Source organism: Salmo salar, chromosome ssa13 (genome assembly GCF_905237065.1).
Source record: "Salmo salar chromosome ssa13, Ssal_v3.1, whole genome shotgun sequence".
In the NCBI taxonomy this organism is placed as follows: Eukaryota; Metazoa; Chordata; class Actinopteri; order Salmoniformes; family Salmonidae; genus Salmo; species Salmo salar.
In genome coordinates, this window is record NC_059454.1 from 101,025,374 (window position 1) to 101,051,725 (window position 26,352).

At 44.1% G+C, this 26,352-nt stretch overlaps 1 protein-coding gene across 8 annotated transcripts in view; it reads right to left on the bottom strand.

Annotated features, from left to right (window-relative positions):
* The window catches only part of strbp (spermatid perinuclear RNA binding protein), a 184,504-nt gene that overhangs the window by 27,945 nt on the left and 130,207 nt on the right, over window positions 1–26,352 (bottom strand). For 6 of the 8 annotated variants that reach the window (XM_045692186.1, XM_045692188.1, XM_045692191.1 and 3 more), the window contains 7 exons: window positions 25,412–25,574; window positions 17,980–18,074; window positions 17,080–17,175; window positions 12,915–13,026; window positions 11,272–11,369; window positions 8,426–8,612; window positions 5,612–5,820 (listed from right to left, as the gene is read on the bottom strand). In XM_045692186.1, coding sequence (XP_045548142.1) covers window positions 5,612–5,820; window positions 8,426–8,612; window positions 11,272–11,369; window positions 12,915–13,026; window positions 17,080–17,175; window positions 17,980–18,074; window positions 25,412–25,574 — 960 coding nt within the window. The remainder of the gene's footprint in view (window positions 1–5,611; window positions 5,821–8,425; window positions 8,613–11,271; window positions 11,370–12,914; window positions 13,027–17,079; window positions 17,176–17,979; window positions 18,075–25,411; window positions 25,575–26,352) is intronic. The other 2 variants (XM_045692190.1, NM_001140487.1) reach the window with 1 other exon arrangement.

Below are 26,352 nucleotides of genomic sequence, written 5' to 3' on the forward strand. Positions count from 1 at the left end.
TACCTGCCTCCTAACTGAGTGACATATTACAAGAGGCCCAACGCTCTAACCGCTAGGCTACCTGCCTCCTAACTGAGTGACATATTACAAGAGGAGAACTGCTGATGCACAACCAAGTTTCAAAACATTTTAACTCTCAACAGTTTTTTGAAAACATTACAGAGGTCTGGACCTCGGTGTCCTCAGCTATGTCCCTGCGCGTGCGTCCCTGTCCCTGCGCGTGCGTCCCTGCGCGTGCGTCCCTGTCCCTGCGCGTGCGTCCCTGTCCCTGCGCGTGCGTCCCTGCGCGTGCGTCCCTGTCCCTGCGCGTGCGTCCCTGTCCCTGCGCGTGCGTCCCTGTCCCTGCGCGTGCGTCCCTGTCCCTGCGCGTGCGTCCCTGTCCCTGCGCGTGCGTCCCTGTCCCTGCGCGTGCGTCCCTGTCCCTGCGCGTGCATCCCTGCGCATGCGTCCCTGTCCCTGCGCGTGCATCCCTGCGCGTGCATCCCTGCGCGTGCATCCCTGTCCCTGCGCGTGCGTCCCTGTCCCTGCGCGTGCGTCCCTGCGGGTGCGTCCCCGGGGCACCAGATCAAAGCAGCGAAGAAGCAGAGTGCAGCTGAGTAGCATCGGGACCTTTTATGGCAACAGTTGGAGGATAGAGGATAATCCCAGCTCTATGATTGGGAGAGTCTCTTTGTTCACAACAACTTTGGGATTACACGGATTTGGCCGCCTTACCCCACAGTATCCAGTAGGGGGGCGGAGGGGTTAGAGTCATCCCTGTGTGACCACAACTGGAGCCCAACAACACAACACTGTATGACCGACACTTGCTCTCCTCTCCTCTGCTCACACAACACAACAGATGTGTCTCTGGCCTACTAACTTATATAATATCTTATACAATAATATTACCTATCTGTCTGTCTAGACTGTGACCCTGTGTACAAACACTAATGCCCCCATGCTGTTGCAACTATACAACTATTAGTACTATCTACTAGTTCTATCACACCGACCCGAACTGAACCGACCCGGCTCAGAGGTTTTAGTTTCACAGTCCTTCCTAGCACCGCTCCATCTAGTATGGTGAATGTGTAAGCAGGCCGGCAAAGTACAGCTCAGCTCAGTAGTCTGAAAAGCCTGCAACACTCCCACACTGTACACTGCATTGTAAAACACACTCACAAATCAAATCATATCAAATGTTATTTGTCACATGCTTCGAAAACAACAGGTGTGGACCATGTAAATGCTTACATATGGGACCTTAACAACATTACAGAGAAAGGTAGAAAAATAGTAACACGATGAGTAACGATAACTTAGCTATATACACTGGGTACCAGTACTGAGTCAATGTGCAGGGGTACGAGGTCATTGAGGTAAATATGTACATATAGGTACAGTAGGGGTCAAATGACTAGGCAACAGGATAGATAATAAACAGTAGCAGCAGTGTTTGATGAGACAAAAGAGTTAGTGCAAAAAGAGGGCAATGCAGATAGTCCAGGTAGCTATTTGGTTAACTATTTAGCTAATTATTTAGCAGTCTTATGGCTTGGGGGTAGAATCTGTTCAGGGTCCTGTTGGTTCCAGACTTGGTGCATCGGTACTGCTTGTCGTGCGGTAGCAGAGAGTACAGTCTATGACTTAGGTGGCTGGAATCTTTGAGATATGTTCAGGCCTTCCTCTGACACCGCCTGGTATAGAGGACCTGGATGGTAGGGAGCTCGGCCTCAGTGATGTACTCGGCCTAACACTCCACCCTCTGTAGTGCCTTGAGGTCGGATTCCAAGCAGTTGCCATACCAAGTGGTGATGCAGCCAGTCAAGATGCTCTCAATGGTGCAGTTGTAGAACCTTTTGAGGATCTGAGGACCCATGCCAAACCTTTTCAGCCTCCTGATGGGAAAGAGGCAGTGTCGTGCCTTCTTCACGACTGTCTTGGTGTGTCTGGACCATGTAAATCCCGTAGTGATGTGGACACAGAGGAACTTGAAGCTCTCGACCCGCTCCACTACAGCCCTGTCGATGTGGATGGGGGCGTGATTGGCATTCTGTTTCCTGTAGTCCAGGATCAGCTCCTATCTATCTATTGCTGATGTTGAGGGGAAGGTTGTTGGGATACGTACGTACGTCCAGTCACTGTGGGGACGACGTCGTTGATGCACTTATTAACCTCTTGACGGTCGCCTAGGATAGGGGGCGCTACAGCGATTTTTGAAAAAAAATTGTGCCCATTTTAAACGGCCTGCTACTCAAACTCAGAAGCTAGGATATGCATATAATTAATACTTGTGGATAGAAAACACCCTAAAGTTTCTAAAACTGTTTGAATGGTGTCTGTGAGTATAACAGAACTCATGTGGCAGTCAAAACCCCGAGACCGATCGTAACAGGATGTGGAATTCTGAATTGCGGACTCAACTTCATCACTTTGCCTATAAATCACACCGTGAGCAATGGTTCATTGAGCACTTCCTATTGCTTCCACTAGATGTCCCCAGTCTTTACAAAGTGGTTTGAGTCTCCTACTGTGAAAACTGACTGAATGAGACGCTGTGGAAAGTGGTCACATGAGGAGGGCCATCACCATTATCACGCAGGCGCCCCTGGCTACCCTCCCCTTTCGAAACGTTTAGAAAGACAATACAACCGTCCCCCTTGAATCTTATTGGAAAAGGCCCTAAAGATTTATGTTATACAACGTTTGACATGTTTGAACGAACCTACATTTAAAAAAGCATTTTATTGAAAGAGGAGTCCCGCGGCCGACGAAACTTTTGGTGCAGCCTTCAGAACGCGCTAACAAGAACAAGCTATTGGGACGTAAAGGATTAACTTTTTCGAACGAAAATACATTTGTTGTGGACCTGGGATTCCTGGAAGTGCTTTCTGATGAAGATAATCAAAGGTAAGGGATTATTGACAATAGTATACAAGAGTAGATTTGATATGCGATTGTTCCAAGATGGCGCTGACCTGTAACGGTAGCCTATTTTTCTGAGTATCGCATCCCCTTTTATCGCAAAGTGTGATTACCCAGTAAAGTTATTTTTAAATCTGGCATTGCAGGTGCTTTCAAGAGATGCTAATCTATAAATCTTAGAATGACAATATTACATTTTAAAAATGTTTTCGAATAGTAATTTAGTAAATTGTAGCTCTGTTTCACCGGACGCATTTGAGGGAAAATAGTTAGTCAACGTTACGCGCCGATGTAAAATGCTGTTTTTATATATAAATATGAACTTTATCGAACAAAGGAATGCATGTATTGTGTAACATGATGTCCTAGGAGTGTCATCTGATGAAGATTGTCAAAGGTTAGTGCTGCATTTAGCTGTTTTTTAGTTATTTGTGATGCATGTGGTTGGTCGGAAAATGGCTATGTGGCTACTTTTACGATATACTCCTCTAACATAATCTAATGTTTTGCTTTTGCTGTAAAGCCTTTTTGAAATCGGACAACGTGGTTCGATTCAGGAGAGGTGTATCTATAAAACGATATAACATAGTCCTATATTTGAAAAAAATAAATTAAATGTTGTTATGCTAATTGAGATAGGATTTTTCGCTGGATGTCCGTCCCGAGCCCGACCAGGGGTGAATGAAGCCGGTGAATGATGTGGTAAACTCTTCAATGCCACCAGATAAATCCCGGAACATATTTCAGTCTGTACTAGCGAAACAGTACTGTAGCTTAGAGTCCGCTTCATCGGAACACTGGTACTTCCAGTTTCAGTTTTTGCTTGTAAGGAGGAATCAGGAGGATAGACTTATGAGTTATAGGTGACATGTTGGTAAAAAATGTTTCCTGCATTAAAATCACTGGCCACGAGAAGCGCTGCCTCTGGGTGTGGATTTTCTTGTTTGATTTTGGCCCTATGCAGCTCGTTGAGGGCGGTTTTAATGACAGCATCAGTTTGTGGTGGTAAATAGACAGATACAAAAAATATAGGTGAAAACTCTCTTGATATATATTATGGCCTACAGCTTACCATGAAGTATTCTAACTCAGGCAAGCAAAAACTCAAGACTTCCTTAATATTAGAGATTGCGCACCAGCTGTTGTTTACAGAGAGACACACCCCTCCCCCCTCATCTTACCCAAGGCTGCCGACCGGTCTTGACGATGCATGGAAAAGCCAGCGAGATGTACAGAGGGTAGAGGCGGTTTATTATCTCGCCAACGGAACAGAGGGTAGAGGCGGTTTATTATCCCGCCAATGGAACAGAGGGTAGAGGTGGTTTATTATCTCGCCAACAGAACAGAGGGTAGAGGAGGTTTATTATCCCGCCAACGGAACAGAGGGTAGAGAAGGTTTATTATCTCGCCAACAGAACAGAGGGTAGAGGAGGTTTATTATCTCGCCAACGGAACAGAGGGTAGAGGTGGTTTATTATCTCGCCAACAGAACAGAGGGTAGAGGAGGTTTATTATCTCGCCAACGGAACAGAGGGTAGAGGTGGTTTATTATCTCGCCAACAGAACAGAGGGTAGAGGAGGTTTATTATCTCGCCAACGTAACAGAGGGTAGAGGAGGTTTATTATCTCGCCAACGGAACAGAGGGTAGAGGTGGTTTATTATCTCGCCAACAGAACAGAGGGTAGAGGAGGTTTATTATCTCGCCAACGGAACAGAGGGTAGAGGTGGTTTATTATCTCGCCAACAGAACAGAGGGTAGAGGAGGTTTATTATCTCGCCAACGTAACAGAGGGTAGAGGCGGTTTATTATCTCGCCAACGGAACAGAGGGTAGAGGCGGTTTATTATCTCGCCAACGGAACAGAGGGTAGAGGTGGTTTATTATCTCGCCAACAGAACAGAGGGTAGAGGAGGTTTATTATCTCGCCAACGGAACAGAGGGTAGAGGTGGTTTATTATCTCGCCAACAGAACAGAGGGTAGAGGAGGTTTATTATCTCGCCAACGTAACAGAGGGTAGAGGAGGTTTATTATCTCGCCAACGGAACAGAGGGTAGAGGTGGTTTATTATCTCGCCAACAGAACAGAGGGTAGAGGAGGTTTATTATCTCGCCAACGGAACAGAGGGTAGAGGTGGTTTATTATCTCGCCAACAGAACAGAGGGTAGAGGAGGTTTATTATCTCGCCAACGTAACAGAGGGTAGAGGCGGTTTATTATCTCGCCAACGGAACAGAGGGTAGAGGCGGTTTATTATCTCGCCAACGGAACAGAGGGTAGAGAAGGTTTATTATCTCGCCAACGTATTTTGGTCAGGATGCCGGCTCGTCTGCCTCTTTTGCGCAGTCGCTTCCTCTTTCGAATTCCGGGCATTAGGGCCTGGTCCGGAGTAAGCAGAATGTCCAGAGCTGCTGACTCGAAGTAGAAACTGTAATCCGAGGTTATTGATCGCTCTTCTGATCTCCAGAAGTGATTTTCAGTCATAGGAACAGAGGGTATTATGTACAAAAAAAAGTTAAGATCAGCGTAAATAGTAGAATTGATCAGGAGCCTGTCAAACGGCTGCTATCCACTGCAGCGCCAGACCAGTTGACCAGGGGTACTTGCCCTTTATTTAGCCCCTTCCCCCTCCGACCCACACTTTTTATTTACCTCCCCTTCCCAACATGTATCCACCCCTTCTCTCAGTGACCTGGCATATTTTACCTTCACAGCAACATGCAGCTTGGCGGTTTTCTTGGAGGAGCCTGAGGCTTCGTGTACAGTGCTGTCTACATCTACAGACATGGTAAAGACAGGAGCGTGGACCGGGCCGGACTGGGACAGCAGCTTGTACTGCAGACCTGGACGTATCTGATTCAGACGCATCAGAGCATTCATTGGTTGGTTGGTGTCTATTGCTTTGCTGTCGAGGACTGGAGGAGAGGTAGAGTAGAGAAAGAGTAAAGGAGAGAAAACGAGAGAGAGAAAGAGAGATAGAGAGAAAGGGAGAGAGAGAGAGAGAGAAAGAAAGGGAGACAGCGAGAGATAGAGAGAAAGGGAGAGAGAGAGAGAAAGGGAGACAGCGAGAGATAGAGAGAAATGGAGACAGCGAGAGATAGAGAGAAAGCGAGACAGCGAGAGATAGAGAGAAAGGGAGACAGCGAGTGATAGAGAGAGAGAAAGGAAGACAGATAGAGAGAGAGAAAGGAAGACAGATAGAGAGAGAGAAAGGAAGACAGAGAGAGATAGAGAAAGGGAGACAGCGAGAGATAGAGATAGAGAGACAGCGAGAGATTGGGAGAGAGATACAAGAGAGGGTAAACAAAATATCAGTGATTGTTGTTCAATCAACAAATGTCTTAAATACATGGTGATACTATAAATGCTTATTGACAGAACACTGTATGTGAGAAGTTGCTTTGGAGATTTTTATTGTGTTTTTGAATATTACAAAAGTGGACCCTTGCTTCCAAAGTAGAGCTGGCGGTAAACTGTATATCCGGTATTGATGCACGGACCAGTTTGGGTTTTTACTTCACCTTCTCTAACGGTACTTTAATATTTGGTTTGTTAAATGTGACAAGCTCTCTCTCTAGACTTAGTCACACAAGGAGCGCATTTGTTGTTGCTTGACCACAAGACACTTGCGTTCAGTCTACATGGTCAATGCAGCACATGCAACAATGTTGATGGCAACAGTGCTGTTTTCAATTTGATTTTAATATACATCCACAAGCGTTCTATTATTACAATATTAGTTTGTGTTTCTTACATCTGCAAACAGCTAGTTTGCATTTTCTTAGCAAGTTAAGCTAAATCGTGTTAGCCACTAATGCTAATCGCTAGTTAGCTGACCAGCTAATAAAAGTACTGAGTCAGAGCAAACGTAGCTAGCTAATACAGCCTGATACCAGCACTGGTGGAGGCCTAAATCAGCATGTTGTTTGTGCAACAGTATCTTCTAAATCAAAGAGGAATAGATGAAGCATTAATATGTTGGCTATCTGAATAAAGATTTAATGTAGCCAAAGATTATAGGCTCCCCGAGGAAACACGGAACATCACTTTGGTTCCTACCCTGTCACAAAAACTCATCCATGGCATTTTAATTCGTTGTCATGCCAAACAACACTGTATTCAAAGTGTCCACTATTATTTATATTCTAACTATAGAATTATAATAAACAATCTATTTCCATGATTCCAAAAGTTCTCCCAAGTGTTTTGATCTAAATCCCAATTGCAACATTTGGTTAAAATAAGGCCTAGTATTTTTGCCCATATCGTGGCAGTGTGGAAATGATCTGAAATGAGTGCAGGAAATGCAGAAATTGATGAAAATGCAGGAAATTATTTTAGGTTGAATTGAACAGTATAAAACAATCAGAATGGAGAAAGACCCACTGAAATACCTTACGTATTGTGTATGTGTTGCCACCCTAGGATCACTCACTACTCAGAAAGAAAATCTACAACCTTTATTCATCAAAAACATCAAATACCATCAAATACCATCAAATACCATCAAATACCATCAAAAATGTGAAAAATACCATATGATATGATATTTGGCCATATCACCCAGCCCTATTCCAAAAACCATCATTTCTGCCTAATTCTAACATAGTACTACCCAACCACCAACTACTATCTCAAAACACAAAAACAGTTTGATAGAATCCTCAGGCAACAGCTTCACATTCTGACTGTGATGTGTGGCTGTGTGCACTGTTCTATTCCAGAAGCTCATTCCTAAATCTGTTTCCTTCTAACCAATCTATTTTCCTCTAACTGGGAGGACAGGATAAGGGACAGCTGGATGGCTTAGAGAAAATGTAGAAATCAATAATGATTGATTTCCAGTATCTGACTTCAGCGAAAGAACTAGAGATAGAGACGGGGAAAGGAAAGCCTGGTCCCAGATCTGTTTATTATAGCCTGGTCCCAGATCAGTTTCTAATAGCCTGGTCCCAGATCAGTTTCTAATAGCCTGGTCCCAGATCAGTTTATAATAGCCTGGTCCCAGATCAGTTTATTATAGCCTGGTCCCAGATCAGTTTATTATAGCCTGGTCCCAGATCAGTTTATAATAGCCTGGTCCCAGATCAGTTTCTAATAGCCTGGTCCCAGATCAGTTTATTATAGACTGGTCCCAGATCAGTTTATTATAGCCTGGTCCCAGATCAGTTTCTAATAGCCTGGTCCCAGATCAGTTTCTAATAGCCTGGTCCCAGATCAGTTTCTAATAGCCTGGTCCCAGATCAGTTTCTAATAGCCTGGTCCCAGATCAGTTTATAATAGCCTGGTCCCAGATCAGTTTATAATAGCCTGGTCCCAGATCAGTTTATTATAGCCTGGTCCTAGATCAGTTTATTATAGCCTGGTCCTAGATCTGTTTATTCTGTATAGCCAACTAGAGAAACTACTGGCCGAAATTGTCCAAGAAAAATGTCTGTGGACAATTAAGTTTATCTTCATCTTATATTATCACATGGCCCAGGTCAAATGACTGAGCAAGGTCAGGGGGGCAGAGCTGACCTTTCCTCAGGTTCCTCTTCATTTTCTTGATGAGGTCTTTGTCGTCCGTGGGCCCGTCCTCATAAGGCCTCTTTAGCCCGGAGCCCTCCCTGTCTGACCAGGGGTACTTCTGGGGTTTACTAGAGGGCAAAGGGTCCATCTCCAGCACCTTGTAGATCTGACCAAACGCTATCAGTCTCAGAGCGTGCTGAGAGAGAGACAGAGAGAGAGAGAGAGAGAGAGAGAGAGAGAGAGAGAGAGAGAGAGAGACAGAGAGGGAAAGACTTAACAACAGACTAAGGAGGAAAGAGACAGGCAGGAGGACAGACACAAAGAGAAAGAGACAGGACAACTGGAGTGTAGTCTAGTGGTAAAGCTGCCAACAACTCCGGACCACACATCTCCCCCCTGGCAATGGGGGTTCGAGCCTTGTCTCGGCCAATCTGACAAAGCCCCTCAACAGTACAGTCTAAAACAGACAGTAGAAAGACAAGTCAAAGCCCCTCAACAGTCTGTACGTACGGAGTACGGAGAAAAAAGGAAAAAAAAATGTATGAAATGAATTGAAATGTATGCATTCACTACTGTAAGTTGCTCTGGATAAGAGCGTCTGCTAAATGACTAAAATGTATAGTCTAAAACAGACAGTAGAAAGACAAGTCAAAGCCCCTCAACAGTCTATAGTCTAAAACAGACAGTAGAAATAAATGTAAATAAAACAAATGGTTTTACTGTTGTTTGTTTTTATGAACACGTACCTCTTCAGCAACAACTGCCATCACAGTTGCCAGGCGTCACTGAGTTTACTTAGCAACAGTGGCTCCAGTACCAAGTCCAGGTCAACAATACAAGCAGATCATTTGAGCAGCACTTTGCTGTGGCTGAGACAGGTGACATAGAGAAGTCATTGGGTCTCCATGGTTCACTGTATCTACGACTATGTCTGCAGGGAAATATATTGTGGATATCGTGATTGGCAGTTTAACACTAGCTGTTCGTCACTGAGAGAATGATGAAAGGAGAAGCAGCACAGACTTACCGAAGATGAAATAGATGCCTTTAGGGCTAAAAGCACACAAACACACACACACACCCACACACAGATATGTCTCCATCCTTCCTCTCTCTCTCCTCTCGCCATCCTCTCTCTACTATTCTCTCTCTCCATCCTCTCTCTCCATCCTCTCTCCGTCTCCTATCCTCTCTCCATCTTCTCTCTCTACGCTCTCCATCCTCTCTCTCCGTCTCCTATCCTCTCTCTCCGTCTCCTATCCTCTCTCTCCGTCTCCTATCCTCTCTCTCCGTCTCCTATCCTCTCTCTATCCTCTCTCCATCCTCTCTCCTCTTTCTCCTTTCTCTCTCATCCTCTCTCTCCATCCATCCTCTCTCTCATCCTCTCTCTCCTCTTTCTCCTTTCTCTCCTATCCTCTCTCTCTATCCTCTCTCCATCCTCATTATCCTCTCTCCAACCTCTCTCTCCACCATCCTCTCTATCTTCTTTCTCCTTTCTCTCCTATCCTCTCTCTATCCTGTCTATCCTCTCTCTCTCTATCTTGTCTATCCTCTCTCTAGGGTGTATGCGGTGCATTCGAAAGTATTCAGACGCCTTGACTTTTTCCACATTTTGTTACGTTACAGCCTTATTCTAAAATGGTTTAAGTAAAAATGTTCCATCATCAATCTACACACAATAACCCATAATGACAAGGCGAAAACAGGTTTTTAGATTTTTTTAATAAAAATAAATAGATGCATAAGTATTCAGACTCTTTGCTAGGAGACTCGAAATTGAGCACAGGTGCATTTTGTTTTCATTGATCCACCTGTGGTAAATTCAATTGATTGGACATCATTTGGAAAGGCACACTGCTGTCTATATAGGGTCCCACAGTTGACAGTGAATGTCAGAGTAAAAACCAAGCCATGAGGTCAAAGGAAATGTCCGTAGAGCTCTGAGACAGGATTGTTGGAAGCACCAAGACTCTTCCTAAAGTTGGCCGCCCGACCAAACTGAGCAATTGGGGGAGAAGAGCCTTGGTCAGGGAGGTGACCAAGAACCAGATGGTCACTCTGACAGAGCTCCAGAGTTCCTCTGTGGAGATGGGAGAACCTTCCACAAGGACAACCATCTCTGCAACACTCCACCAATCAGGACTTTATGGTAGAGTGGTCAGATGGAAGCCACTCCTCAGTAATAAGCACATGACAGCAGTAAAATTAGATTTAAAAAACAGATAAAAAAAACACCTTATGGAACAGCGGGAACTGTGAAGCAACACACACACACACACACACACACACACACACACACACACACACACACACACACACACACACACACACACACACACACACACACACACACACACACACACGTGTCCCAGGGGTAATGAGGCAGGATTGATCGGTCGCCAAGGCAGTGATTTTCCATGCTCATCATTAAGGTTCAGATCCTGGGTGGGAGGCGGTGAGGCTGAATTGATAAAGTGTGTCGATGCGGTCCACTCCACTCACCAGAGCCCAGATAAGAGCAGGTAGCTTAGCAGAGCATCTTTAAGGGCTCTCCCCTGTCTGACAGGAGTCTAATCTCCAGGCTACAGAAGAGATAAGAGGATGGAGCCCCCCTGGCCAGCTGCTCTCAACACTAAACACTCACTGCAGACAACTACACCGAGGACTCCATAGGTAATGGCCTCCTGGAATGACCGACTGGGTTGAAACCTAGGTCTCCTGCATGCCACAAGACTGTTTTATCCCCACTGAGCTAAAGCCTTGGGGCATTAGCACAGGGCATCAGGTCTCAGGCAAGGTTATTTATCCCGAGGGTTATAAGTGACAACTTCCACAGGTGTGAAGTGAGGTGTTACCTGTGCATCGTAGGTGATGGCCTCAGCCTCGTCGTCTGTCATGGCCGTCAGGGTGTTGGTCAGCTCCTTCTCACATGGGTCGTGTAACCCTGGTCCTCCTGGGGGTCGGAAGGAGACTTTATTCAAAAGTTGCATCATCAATGTGACTTCCTCATCATCATATTCTGGTCTTTCCTTACAATATCAATACAGTGCCATATTGTTCCATCCCTTCCAGTGCTTTCAAAACTACAGATCTCACCCCTCCTCCTTATTTTATACAGACCTCCCCCTCCTCCTCCTTATTTCATACAGACCTCCCCCTCCTTCTCCTTATTTCATACAGACCTCCCCCTCCTTCTCCTTATTTCATACAGACCTCCCCCTCCTTCTTATTTCATACAGACCTCCCCCTCCTTCTCCTCCTTATTTCATACAGACCTCCCCCTCCTTCTCCTCCTTATTTCATACAGACCTCCCCCTCCTCCTCCTCCTTTCATACAGACCTCCCCCTCCTCCTCCTCCTTTCATACAGACCTCCCCCTCCTCCTCCTCATTTCATACAGACCTCCTCCTCCTTATTTCATACAGAACTCCACCTCCTCCTCCTTATTTCATACAGACCTCCTACTCCTTATTTCATACAGAACTCCACCTCCTCCTCCTTATTTCATACAGACCTCCTCCTCCTTATTTCATACAGAACTCCACCTCCTCCTCCTTATTTCATACAGACCTCCTCCTCCTTATTTCATACAGACCTCCACCTCCTCCTCCTTATTTCATACAGACCTCCACCTCCTTATTTCATACAGACCTCCACCTCCTCCTCCTTATTTCATACAGACCTCCCCTCCTCCTCCTTATTTCATACAGACCTCCCCTCCTCCTCCTTATTTCATACAGACCTCCCCTCCTCCTCCTTATTTCATACAGACCTCCCCTCCTCCTCCTTATTTCATACAGACCTCCCCCTCCTCCTTATTTCATACAGACCTCCCCCTCCTCCTCCTTATTTCATACAGACCTCCTCCTCCTTATTTCATACAGACCTCCTCCTCCTTATTTCATACAGAACTCCACCTCCTCCTCCTTATTTCAAACAGACCTCCTACTCCTTATTTCATACAGACCTCCTCCTCCTTATTTCATACAGACCTCCTCCTCCTCCTTATTTCATACAGACCTCCACCTCCTCCTTATTTCATACAGACCTCCACCTCCTTCTCCTTATTTCATACAGACCTCCTCCTCCTTATTGCATACAGACCTCCCCCTCCTCCTCCTTATTTCATACAGACCTCCCCCTCCTCCTCCTTATTTCATACAGACCTCCCCCTCCTCCTCCTTATTTCATACAGACCTCCCCCTCCTTCTCCTTATTGCCTGTTCGCCCAGGTGAACTGAATGAGCCTCTGATTCCTACATCATTCAATACTAATGAGTTAGTATTAAAATATCAATATCGTAAAATATCATCAGCCGGATCATCAACCTGATCATCAGAAAGCATTAACAGGATTGTTGTTTTCCCATTTCTGTTTGTAACGGGGAAGAGAGAGAGTAGAGACAGACAGATAGATAGAACGAGAAAGACAGAGAGAGACAGAAAACCTAGAAGAGAGAGAGCGAGAGGGAGAGAGAGAGACTGGTAGGTACTGTACCTGGAAGCAGGATTCCCGAGGCGAGACACTCCATGACTCTACGTAGGGCTTCCCCTGCACCCAGCGGCCGGTTACACGTGGCTATGGCCTTCTCACAAATCAGCTCCAGGGGCTTGGGATGAGACAGAGAGAGATCAAGATTAAGTTCAGGATTACGTTCAAGTATCACAAACCACTTTTGTTCGGAAAGATCTTTGTTAATGGATACATTGAAGAATACCTATATGCTGGAGTTTCTTTATTTTTCAAATGCAGTTTATTATTTACTCCTTGGGACTGGGAATATGCTGGATGTGCAAACTACACCTGTACACTAGTGATGAGCAGGTTGACTCATAACCCGCAGTCCCCACAGTTATATCAGCGGGTTGACTCATAACCCGCAGTCCCCACGGTTATATCAGTGGGTTGACTCATAACCCGCAGTCCCCACGGTTATATCAGCAGGTTGACTCATAACCCGCAGTCCCCACGGTTATATCAGCGGGTTGACTCATAACCCGCAGTCCCCACGGTTATATCAGCGGGTTGACTCATAACCCGCAGTCCACACAGTTATATCAGCGGGTTGACTCATAACCCGCAGTCCACACAGTTATATCAGCGGGTTGACTCATAACCCGCAGTCCCCACAGTTATATCAGCGGGTTGACTCATAACCCGCAGTCCCCACAGTTATATCAGCGGGTTGACTCATAACCCGCAGTCCCCACTGTTATATCAGCGGGTTGACTCATAACTACTCATATCCCTCAGTCCCCACGGTTATATAGGCAGGTTTACTCATAACCCTCAGTCCCCATGGTTATATAGGCAGGTTTACTCATAACCCGCAGTCCCCACGGTTATATAGGCAGGTTTACTCATAACCCGCAGTCCCCACGGTTATATAGGCAGGTTTACTCATAACCCTCAGTCCCCACTGTTATATAGGCAGGTTTACTCATAACCCTCAGTCCCCATGGTTATATAGGCAGGTTTACTCATAACCCTCAGTCCCCATGGTTATATAGGCAGGTTTACTCATAACCCGCAGTCCCCATGGTTATATAGGCAGGTTTACTCATAACCCGCAGTCCCCATGGTTATATAGGCAGGTTTACTCATAACCCGCAGTCCCCATGGTTATATAGGCAGGTTTACTCATAACCCTCAGTCCCCATGGTTATATAGGCAGGTTTACTCATAACCCTCAGTCCCCACGGTTATATAAGCAGGTTTACTCATAACCCTCAGTCCCCATGGTTATATAGGCAGGTTTACTCATAACCCGCAGTCCCCACGGTTATATAGGCAGGTTTACTCATAACCCTCAGTCCCCACTGTTATATAGGCAGGTTTATTCATAACCCTCAGTCCCCACGGTTATATAAGCAGGTTTACTCATAACCCGCAGTCCCCATGGTTATATAGGCAGGTTTACTCATAACCCGCAGTCCCCACGGTTATATAGGCAGGTTTACTCATAACCCGCAGTCCCCACGGTTATATAGGCAGGTTTACTCATAACCCGCAGTCCCCACGGTTATATAAGCAGGTTTACTCATAACCCGCAGTCCCCATGGTTATATAGGCAGGTTTACCCATAACCCGCAGTCCCCATGGTTATATAGGCAGGTTTACTCATAACCCGCAGTCCCCATGGTTATATAGGCAGGTTTACTCATAACCCGCAGTCTCCATGGTTATATAGGCAGGTTTACTCATAACCCGCAGTCCCCATGGTTATATAGGCAGGTTTACTCATAACCCGCAGTCCCCATGGTTATATAGGCAGGTTTACTCATAACCCGCAGTCCCCATGGTTATATAGGCAGGTTTACTCATAACCCGCAGTCCCCATGGTTATATAGGCAGGTTTACTCATAACCCTCAGTCCCCATGGTTATATAGGCAGGTTTACTCATAACCCGCAGTCCCCATGGTTATATAGGCAGGTTTACTCATAACCCGCAGTCCCCATGGTTATATAGGCAGGTTTACTCATAACCCTCAGTCCCCATGGTTATATAGGCAGGTTTACTCATAACCCGCAGTCCCCATGGTTATATAGGCAGGTTTACTCATAACCCTCAGTCCCCATGGTTATATAGGCAGGTTTACTCATAACCCGCAGTCCCCATGGTTATATAGGCAGGTTTACTCATAACCCGCAGTCCCCATGGTTATATAGGCAGGTTTACTCATAACCCTCAGTCCCCATGGTTATATAGGCAGGTTTACTCATAACCCGCAGTCCCCATGGTTATATAGGCAGGTTTACTCATAACCCTCAGTCCCCACTGTTATATAGGCAGGTTTACTCATAACCCGCAGTCCCCACGGTTATATCCACCGGGCAGGCGGGTTTAGGGTCATGAAATATTGTGTGGATGGAGGGCGGGTGGGTGGCGAGTTGAATAAAAAGAAAACAATGCCTTTAAAAAAAACGTTATGTATCATTTTTGTGTTAATTGATTTCTATAGACTACATTGAGGTTTTTCTTTCATTATTTTAGGTTATCTGTCATTAGTGGGTAAGCCTAAAATGTAAGGCCTGTACGTTCACCAAATAGCCGACACGCTAATCACCAAATAGCCGACACGCTAATCACCAAATAGCCTACACGCTAATCACCAAATAGCCTACACGCCAATCACCAAATAGCCTACACGCCAATCACCAAATAGCCTACACGCCAATCACCAAATAGCCTACACGCCAATCACCAAATAGCCTACACGCCAATCACCAAATAGCCTACACGCTAATCACCAAATAGCCTACACGCTAATCACCAAATAGCCTACACGCTAATCTCCAAATAGCCTACACGCTAATCACCAAATAAACTACACGCCAATCACCAAATAGCCTACACGCCAATCACCAAATAGCCTACACGCCAATCCCCAAATAGCCTACACGTTAATCACCAAATAAACTACACGCCAATCCCCAAATAGCCTACAAGCTAATCACCAAATAGCCTACACGCTAATCACCAAATATTCTACACGCTAATCACCAAATGCTTTTGGGAACGGGCAGAAAAAGTTAACGTAGATCCATGGAAGCAATGTTGGAGTTTATTTCAATAAGAGAAAAGCTGTGAAATGTAGAGTTGAAAATAAAGAGAAGGGAGGACCAGAAAGTAATGTTTGGGAAAGATTTGGTGAAGCGGTAAAAGAGGATGATAACAGTTTTATGGATTGTGAGGCGCTATACAAATTCAACAGTCACAAGATCGCACTTCAAATAGGCCAATGACACATCAAGGGAACTGTAGCCTACTGTTCAGATGGGTAAAATGGACACTGAAATCTGGACACTGACTGTAGGTCTATAACCTCTCACATAGCCTTAATGTTAACTCCTGCAGAATTAAACATTTATTGCAAAATAATACACCAAATGTAGGCTACATTATTACTGGGGAACAGGAGTGGAGAAATATGATTTATTTCAGTATCTTGAGAGAACGTGAATGGTCAGTTAGATACCGTCTGTAGAGGTGCTATATTTATCAGCATCATAAAAGCTGATAGTATTTCAACCACATTAAATATGCATCCAAGCAGAACTGAAATCTTATCAGAAACATGTTGGGTCGTTTACACAGCTTTCTATTTCCGTACAACCGGTCAATCTGATGTCATTTTCATGTTTTGCACTGAATATTTTTGTACTTTTTTATTTTAAGTCTTTGCTCCGAGAAAGAAGCAGAGACGACAGGGAAAACTTTACCAATGTCAACTAGATTGAAACATTCATTCTATCATTTATGACATTATTCTGGTGAGAAAAGGTTTATTTAGTCTTCTAGGTCAACATATAATGACAGAAGAGACGCTGCATCTACAGTATCTAATTATACATAAGTTGACTAACAAATAGTCTACCAAAATGTCGGAAATTATAAGCAGAAACATATTTAAAACCAGGCAAAAAGAATCCTGCGCCCCCCCCTCAAAAAATCGTTTCGCCGTCTCTGACTGTAGCCTACAGGCATTTTCTATATTTGCTGGTTAGGGTTGGGTGTAGGCCTCATATTTTCACAGTCAGGCGGTTGTGGATGGGTTATTAGCAAAATCCAGGTGGGTGAACAAACAGCTGAGGCGCGCACCACTACTGTACCCCTTTCAACTGTGCAGACTGTGACAGACTTTGTACAGACAGACTCACCCATCCTTTGAGTGGCTCCCAGGCTGGCAGTCTATTGCTCATGTCTCTCAGGATCCTGAGGATGATGACACACGACTTCAAGCCGTTTACTCTGGCCTGAGAGGAGAGGAGGTAACAACGATATGAGTACTAGAGGAGTACTACTGTATAATGTCAGTAAATGAAATGTTAGTAAATGGAGCTGAATAGCCCAGAACTAAGTTGTGGTTTTTGTTGTTTTGTTGAGTTGAGAGTGGTAGAAAAAAGGTTTACAACTATGACAGTCAGGCAGGTTTCAGAACAGCCAAATGAAAGGTAAGCATTCACAATTATGACAGTCAGGCAGGTTTCAGAACAGCCAAATGAAAGGTAAGCATTCACAATTATGACAGTCAGGCAGGTTTCAGAACAGCCAAATGAAAGGTAAGCATTCACAATTATGACAGTCAGGCAGGTTTCAGAACAGCCAAATGAAAGGTAAGCATTCACAATTATGACAGTCAGGCAGGTTTCAGAACAGCCAAATGAAAGGTAAGCATTGACAGAGCACGATTGAGAGATTAAATAAATGAGTAATTTTTGTATGAAAGAAATTGATTGTTTTATCATATTTTGTCAGTCAGGAAGGTTTCAGAACAGCCAAAAGAAACAATTGCTTTTGTAGGCTTACAATTCTCTCTCTCTCTCGGCTATTGTACTACACAGAGCACGATTGAGAGATTAAATGAATGAGTCATTTTTGTATGAGAGAAATTGATTGTTTTATCATAAGAATGTTTTCAATTATAGTTTGCAGATAGCTGCCATTTCAAATAAATTATATATTTTGATTAATTTGATTGGTTAATTTGATTCATTCATGTTCCTATGATCATAAGGCTACAATAACAATGGAGAGGTTAAGTAGAACTGAGAGCCAACCTGGAACCATTTGGCATGTCGCAGAGCCGCCAGGGCCACCAGGCATCTGTGCCTGTCCAGCATGTCTGCAGGGTCGGACAGCTCAACACCCTCCACTGGTGAAATAAGAATGGGATATATATATATATATATATATATATATATATATATATATATATATATATATATATATATATATATATATATATATATCACTGTACACACTACTGCTCAAAAGTTTGGGGTCACTTAGAAATGTCATTGTTTTTGATACAAAAGCACATTTTTGGTCCATTAAAATAACATCAGATTGATCAGAAATACAGTGTAGACATTGTTAATGTTGTAAATGACTATTGTAGCTGGAAACTGATGATTTTTTATGGAATATCTACATAGGCGTACAGAGTCCCATTATTAGCAACCATCACTCCTGTGTTCCAATGTTGTGTTAGCTAATCCAAGTTTATAATTTCAAAAGGCTAATTGATCATTAGAAAACCCTTTTGCAATTATGTTAGCACAGCTGAAAACTGTTATTCTGATTAAAGAAGCAATAAAACTGGCCTTCCTTAGACTAGTTGAGTATCTGGAGCATCAGCATTTGTAGGTTCGATTACAGTCGCAAAATGGCCAGAAACAAAGAACTTTAAGAAGAAACTCGACAGTCTATTCTTGTTCTGAGAAATGAAGGCTATTCTATGCAAGAAATTGCCAAGAAACTGAAGATCTCGTACAACGCTGTGTACTACTCCCTTCACAGAACAGCTCAAACTGGCTCTAACCAGAATAGAAAGAGGAGTGGGAAGCCCTGGTGCACAACTGAGCAAGAGGACAAGTACATTAGAGTGTCTAGTTTGAGAAACAGATGCCTCACAATTCCTCAACTGGCAGCTTCATTAAATAGTACCCGCAAAACACCAGTCTCAACGTCAACAGTGAAGAGGCGACTCCGGGATGCTGGCCTTCTAGGCATAGTTCCTCTGTCCAGTGTCTGTGTTCTTTTGCCCATCTTAATCTTTTATTTTTATTGGCCAGTCTGAGATTTGGCTTTTTTTGAGGCGCCTCTTCACTGTTGACGAAGAGACTCATGTTTTGCGGGTACTACTTAATGAAGCTGCCAGTTGAGGACTTGTGAGGCATCTGTTTCTCAAACTAGACACTCTAATGTACTTGTCCTCTTGCTCAGTTGTGCACCGGGGCCTCCCACTCAGCTTTCTATTCTGGTTAGAGACAGTTTGCGCTGTTCTGTGAAGGGAGTAGTACACAGAGTTGTACGAGATCTTCAGTTTCTTGGCAATTTCTCGCATGGAATAGCCTTCATTTCTCAGAACAATAATAAACTGACGAGTTTCAGAAGAAAGTTCTTTGTTTCTGGCCATTTTGAGCCTGTAATCGAACCCACAAATTCTGATGCTCCAGATACTCAACTAGTCTAAAGAAGGCCAGTTTGATTGCTTCTTTAATCAGAATAACAGTTTTCAGCTGTGCTTACATAATCGCAAAAGGGTTTTCTAATGATCAGTTACCCTTTTAAAATGATAAACTTGGATTAGCTAACACAACGTGCCATTGGAATACAGGAGTGATGGTTGCTGATAATGGGCCTTTGGAAGCCTATGTAGATATTCCCCCCAAAAATCTGCCGTTTCCAGCTACAATAGTCATTTACAACAATAACAATGTCTACACTGTATTTCTGATCAATTTGATGTTATTTTAATGGACAAAAATTGCTTTTCTTTCAAAAACAAAGACATTTCTAAGTGACCCCAAACCTTTGAACGGTAGTATACATACAACATAAAGTGGAACAGAAGTGTGTGTTTGAGATCGACTATATTGCAGTCGGCGACGGACTGAATACTGACTATTCATTGTAGAACAATCAGTCTGCAGTCGCCAACGGCAATGTAGTCGATCTCAAACGCGCCCAGACTCACATACATTCCTAATCCCAAATCAAACCATACCTCAAACACATTTGATCTAAGAGAATTGGAGAGATGTAGGTGTAGGTTTTGTCTGGGGTGCAAGGCTATGGTTATTATGATAAGACAAAAAGCACTTGAACAATGTTTATCTTACATTGTTATCTCCTTATTACCACAGCATTAGTCTTTCTTTGTGTGATGTAATGGTTTATTTGTTGGGTTCTGTGAGTAAGTGAGTGAGTGAGTGAGTGTGTGAGTGAGTGAGTGAATCTGTTTGTCTCTGTGTTGTGTGTGTGTGTGTGTGTGTGTGTGTGTGTGTGTGTGTGTGTGTGTGTGTGTGTGTGTGTGTGTGTGTGTGCGTGTGTACTTCCTCTGAACAGGGAAGAAGAGGGGAAGTAGCAGCGAAGCTCTCTTTACTCAACGTTCCTGAGAAACTGGCCTTATAGCTAAATGAGTGCAGAGCAGGGTAAAACTGTATCCTAGTCATACTATCAGCAGCATCTGTTCTGCTTGTCCTACTGTAGCCACTCCAGTACAGACCTACTTTTCAGTATTCATTAGGCCTAGTATATCCTCTTACTTTTCTGTATGCATTAGTCCTACTGTGTCCTCTTACCTTTCTGTATTCATTAGGCCTACTATTTCCTCTCACTTTTCTGTATGCATTAGTCCTACTGTGTCCTCTTACTTTTCTGTATGCATTAGTCCTACTGTATCCTCTTACTTTTCTGTATGCATTAGTCCTACTGTGTCCTCTTACTTTTCTGTATTCATTAGTCCTACTGTATCCTCTTACTTTTCTGTATTCATTAGGCTCACACTGTATCCTCTTACTTTTCTGTATGCATTAGGCCTACTGTATCCTCTTACTTTTCTGTATGCATTAGTCCTACTGTGTCCTCTTACTTTTCTGTATTCATTAGTCCTACTGTATCCTCTTACTTTTCTGTATTCATTAGGCTCACACTGTATCCTCTTACTTTTCTGTATGCATTAGGCCTACTATTTCCTCTCACTTTTCTGTATGCATTAGTCCTACTGTGTCCTCTTACTTTTCTGTATGCATTAGTCCTACTGTGTCCTCTTACTTTTCTGTATTCATTAGTCCTACTGTATCCTCTTACTTTTCTGTATTCATTAGGCTCACACTGTATCCTCTTACTTTTCTGTATTCATTAGGCTCACACTGTATCCTCTTACTTTTCTGTATGCATTAGGCTCACACAGTATCCTCTTACCTTTCTGTATTCATTAGTCCTACTGTATCCTCTTACCTTTCTGTATTCATTAGGCCTACTGTAACCTCTTGCGTATGTCTAGCTCTGCCGCAGCTACTGCACTGTAACATCACCGCTGTCCTCTGTGAGGTGTGACTGGACAACAGCTTATCAACTCTACATTGGGCTACTCAAGCCTTTACACAGGTTCATTTCACACATTTTTCTATTCTCCTAGTCTCTCTCTCCACCTCTCATCATCTCTCCTCAGTCAGATCCCTCTACCTCAGCTCCTCACTGAGCTCCTGCTGGTTATGAATGAATCATCTCTCCTCAGTCAGACCCCTCTACCTCAGCTCCTCACTGAGCTCCTGCTGGTTATGAATGAACGGCAGTGCTGTAAATTGATATATTCTGCACCGTAATAGGAGCATTGGCTATCTACAGTTGAAGTCAGAAGTTTACATACACCTTAGCCAAATACATTTAAACTCAGTTTTCACAATTCCTAACATTTAATCCAAGTAAAAATACCCTGTCTTAGGTCAGTTAGGATCACCACTTTATTTTAAGAATGTGAAATGTCAGAATAATAGTAGAGAGAATGATTTATTTCAGCTTTTTTCCCCCCAGTGGGTCAGAAGTTCACATACACTCAATTAGTATTTGATAGCATTGCCTTTAAATTGTTTAACTTCGGTCAAATGTTTCAGGTAGCCTTCAACAAGCTTCCCACAATAAGTTGGGTGCATTTTGGCCCATTCCTCCTGACTGAGCTGGTGTAACTGAGTCAGGTTTGTAGGCCTCCTTGCTCGCACACACTTTTTCAGTTCTGCCCACAAATTGTTCTATAGGTTTGAGGTCAGGGCTTTGTGATGGCCACTCCAATACCTTGACTTTGTTGTCCTTAAGCCATTTTTCCACAACTTTGGAAGTATGCTTGGGGTCATTGTCCATTTGGAAGACCCATTTGCATCCAAGCTTTAACTTCCTGACTGATGTCTTGAGATGTTGCTTCAATATATCCACATAATTTTCATACCTCATGATGCCATCTATTTTGTGAAGTGCACCAGTCCCTTCTGCAGCAAAGCACCCCCACAACATGATGCTGTCACCCCCGTGCTTCACGGATGGGATGGTGTTCTTCGGCTTGCAAGCCTCCCCCTTTTTCATCCAAACATAATGATGGTCATTATGGCCAAACAGTTCTATTTTTGTTTCATCAGACCAGAGGAGATTTCTCCAAAAAGTACGATCTTTGTCCCCATGTGCAGTTGCAAACCGCAGTCTGGCTTTTTTATGGCGGTTTTGGAGCAGTGCCTTCTTCCTTGCTGAGCGGCCTTTCAGGTTACGTCGATATAGGACTCGTCTTACTGTGGATATAGATACTTTTGTACCCGTTTCCTCCAGCATCTTCACAAGGTCCTTTGCTGTTGTTCTGTGATTGATATGCACTTTTCGCACCAAAGTACGTTCATCTCTAGCAGACAGAACGAGTCTCCTTCCTGAGCGGTATGACGGCTGCGTGGTCCCATGGTGTTTATACTTGCGTACCATTGTTTGTACAGATGAACTTCGTACCTTCAGGCGTTTGGATATTGCTCCCAAGGATGAACCAGACTTTTGGAGGTCTACAATTTTTTTCTGAGGTCTTGGCTGATTTCTTTTGATTTTCCCATGATGTCAAGCAAAGAGGCACTGAGTTTGAAGGTCGGCCTTGAAATACATCCACAGGTACACCTCCAATTGACTCAAATGAGGTCAATAAGCCTATCAGAAGCTTCTAAAGCCATGACATCATTTTCTGGAATTTTCCAAGCTGTTTAAAGGCACAGTCAACTTCATGTATGTAAACTTCTGACCCACTGGAATTGTGATACTGTGAATTATAAGTGAAATAATCTGTCTTTAAACAATTGTTGGAAAAATTACTTGTGTCATGCACAAAGTAGATGTCCTACCCAACTTGCCAAAACTATAGTTTGTTAACAAGAAATTTGTGGTTGAAAAAATAGTTTTAATGACTCCAACCTAAGTGTATGTAAACTTCCGACTTCAACTGTATCTTTAATGTTTTTATCCACAGATTGTGAGTCAATATAACTAGTGTTGTATTATTTATTGACTGACTATGGCTTTCATTTTAAGTGAATTCCTGAACCCGTGACCAGAAACAAGCTACATAGGCAACATGTATTCATGGTATTGCCCCTATCTATCTTAATAGAATTTAAAGCAGAAGTGCATTCATATCTATCATTCTATTTAAATGGAGTGGCTCTCAACGCAGCGTGTCATCCAGAGTGGCCAACTTTAAACCCTTGAAATGGTCATGTTCTTTCAGCTGTGTACAGACAGAACTAGGACTGATGGTCGGTTTGTAGACATTACCATCCAAAGTGGCAAGGCACGGCAGGCGATTTTACACCCGTAGAACTAAATGTCTGTTGAGACCAAACCAATCACATTGTTTCCATCTTCATATCAATCGTGCCTCACTTTCAAATCAATGCAACGGTATTCGACCCTGGAAATGTCTGTGTTCTTTCAGCTGTGTACACTGAAGACACACTGTGTACAGACAGCCACCCAGACAAATGCAGCCTGGGTTCATACCAATTGCTGTGATGAGTTCCCGTTGCCAATGAGTTGCTGTGTAATATTGAGCCGTTCCTCACTGGGACAGGGTCCTTGACCCGTCTGTCGCTCGCTAGAAATACATTGGGTACGAGAGGGGCTTGTCGTTCACTGTAATCTACAGCCGTACCCGTATCAACTCTTATTTAGACCTTTCTGTCGAGCAGGATGGAGCGCCAACACGATGGATGGCTCCGGTATTGATTTGTCGGGTCTAGACCCCCCCTTTTGAAATATGAATTTTGTTTCCTTTCGGAATTGACTGGATTTTAACCCCATCCCTGTCTCTCATGCAATCTCATCTTGCTTAGTCAGGATTAGTGAGGGCCTGTCTAGTTAGCCCTGCAACTGTGTTTAGTTAGCCCTGCAGCTGTGTTTAGTTAGACCGCAGCTGTGTTTAGTTAGCCCTGCAGCTGTGTTTAGTTAGCCCCGCAGCTGTGTTTAGTTAGCCCCGCAGCTGTTTAGTTAGCCCTGTAGCTGTCTAGTTAGCCCTGCAGCTGTCTAGTTAGCCCTGCAGCTGTTTAATTAGCCCTGCAGCTGTTTAATTAGCCCTGTAGCTGTGTTTAGTTAGCCCTGTAGCTGTGTTTAGTTAGCCCTGTAGCTGTGTTTAGTTAGCCCTGCAGCTGTGTTTAGTTAGCCCTGTAGCTGTTTAGTTAGCCCTGCAGCTGTTAAGTTAGCCCTGTAGCTGTGTTTAGTTAGCCCTGTAGCTGTGTTTAGTTAGCCCTGTAGCTGTATTTAGTTAGCCCTGTAGCTGTGTTTAGTTAGCCCTGTAGCTGTGTTTAGTTAGCCCTGTAGCTGTGTTTAGTTAGCGCTGTAGCTGTGTTTAGTTAGCCCTGTAGCTGTTTAGTTATCCCTGTAGCTGTTTAATTAGCCCTGTAGCTGTTTAGTTATCCCTGCAGCTGTGTTTAGTTAGCCCTGTAGCTGTTTAATTAGCCCTGTAGCTGTTTAATTAGCCATGTAGCTGTTTAATTAGCCCTGTAGGTGTTTAGTTATCCCTGTAGCTGTTTAATTAGCCCTGTAGCTGTTTAGTTATCCCTTAATTAGCCCTGTAGCTGTTTAGTTAGCCCTGTAGCTGTTTAGTTATCCTTGTAGCTGTTTAGTTAGCCCTGCAGCTGTTTAGTTAGCCCTGTAGCTGTTTAGTTAGCCCTGTAGCTGTTTAGTTATCCCTGCAGCTGTGTTTAGTTAACCCTGACATAGAGGCCCAAGGTTGTTTTACAGGCCAATGTAGCCATGCTGTTGACAACATTACATGCTACAGGGCAGCATAGTAGGGTGAAGAATAACTATGGCCGCCACTAAACATCTACCACTTTTATTTTGGCTTGCAGGAAGACATGTCAATACCGATTTGAGACTACATGAGCCTTATATGGCCCAGACTGTGTGCGCCTGTCTATTTGGTTTGAACAAGAAGTAGTGTCTTATGCATGTAGTGTCTCCCCAAGTTGGAGGAATACAGGCTCAGGGAGGAGCAGGGAACATGGATATATTCAGTGATCAAGCTTACTGTGTACCAGGGGAGCGCTGCTAACAACACTGCTGCTGCTCGACACACACACCCCTACCCCCACTTCACTACCTCAGTTGGAGGGGGGAAGAGACAACAGACAAACATAAAAAGGAAAACAGCAGCTAGGTTTTACACAGAGGTGCGTGTGGTACCTTGTTCATCCGTGGTACCTTGTTCATCCGTGTTGCTGTCTTCTCTCATCTGTGGGGAGCTGAGGGTGACCTTCAGGGTGAGTTTGGGCTCCGTCGTGCTACACACCAAGATGGCCGCCTCTGGCACGCATCGGTGCACCTCGTACTTCTCCTCTGTTAACTTCTATTAGGGGTCAGAGTTCAATCACAGAGGTCAAGGGTTAAAGGTCATAGCCAGGATAAACTGTACTTGAACGTTGACTGGGTCATTACGATCTCTGCTGGTCTCAGTCCAGGCTGTGAAAGCCGTTAAGCGCAAACCCATTCACCAACACTACATTACACACACAAGCACTTGTGCGTGCACTCACATACTTACATACAGACACTTCCGCACACACACATCCACTCACAGACAATGCATTTACAAAACAGATTATAAGAAGAGAGAGGGGAGAAAGAGAAATAAAAAATGTGATTGATGTAGAGCCTGAAAGCTAGTTCTGGTGTGGAGGCTGAAAGCTAGTTCTGGTGTGGAGGCTGAAAGCTAGTTCTGGTGTGGAGGCTGAAAGCTAGTTCTGGTGTGGAGGCTGAAAGCTAGTTCTGGTGTGGAGGCTGAAAGCTAGTTCTGGTGTGGAGGCTGAAAGCTAGTTCTGATGTGGAGGCTGAAAGCTAGTTCTAGTGTGGAGGCTGAAAGCTAGTTCTGATGTGGAGGCTGAAAGCTAGTTCTGATGTGGAGGCTGAAAGCTCGTTCTGGTGTGGAGGCTGAAAGCTAGTTCTGATGTGGGGGCTGAAAGCTAGTTCTGGTGTGGAGGCTTAAAGCTAGTTCTAGTGTGGAGGCTGAAAGCTAGTTCTGGTGTGGAGGCTGAAAGCTAGTTCTGGTGTGGAGGCTGAAAGCTAGTTCTGGTGTGGAGGCTGAAAGCTAGTTCTGGTATGGAGGCTCAAAGCTAGTTCTGATGTGG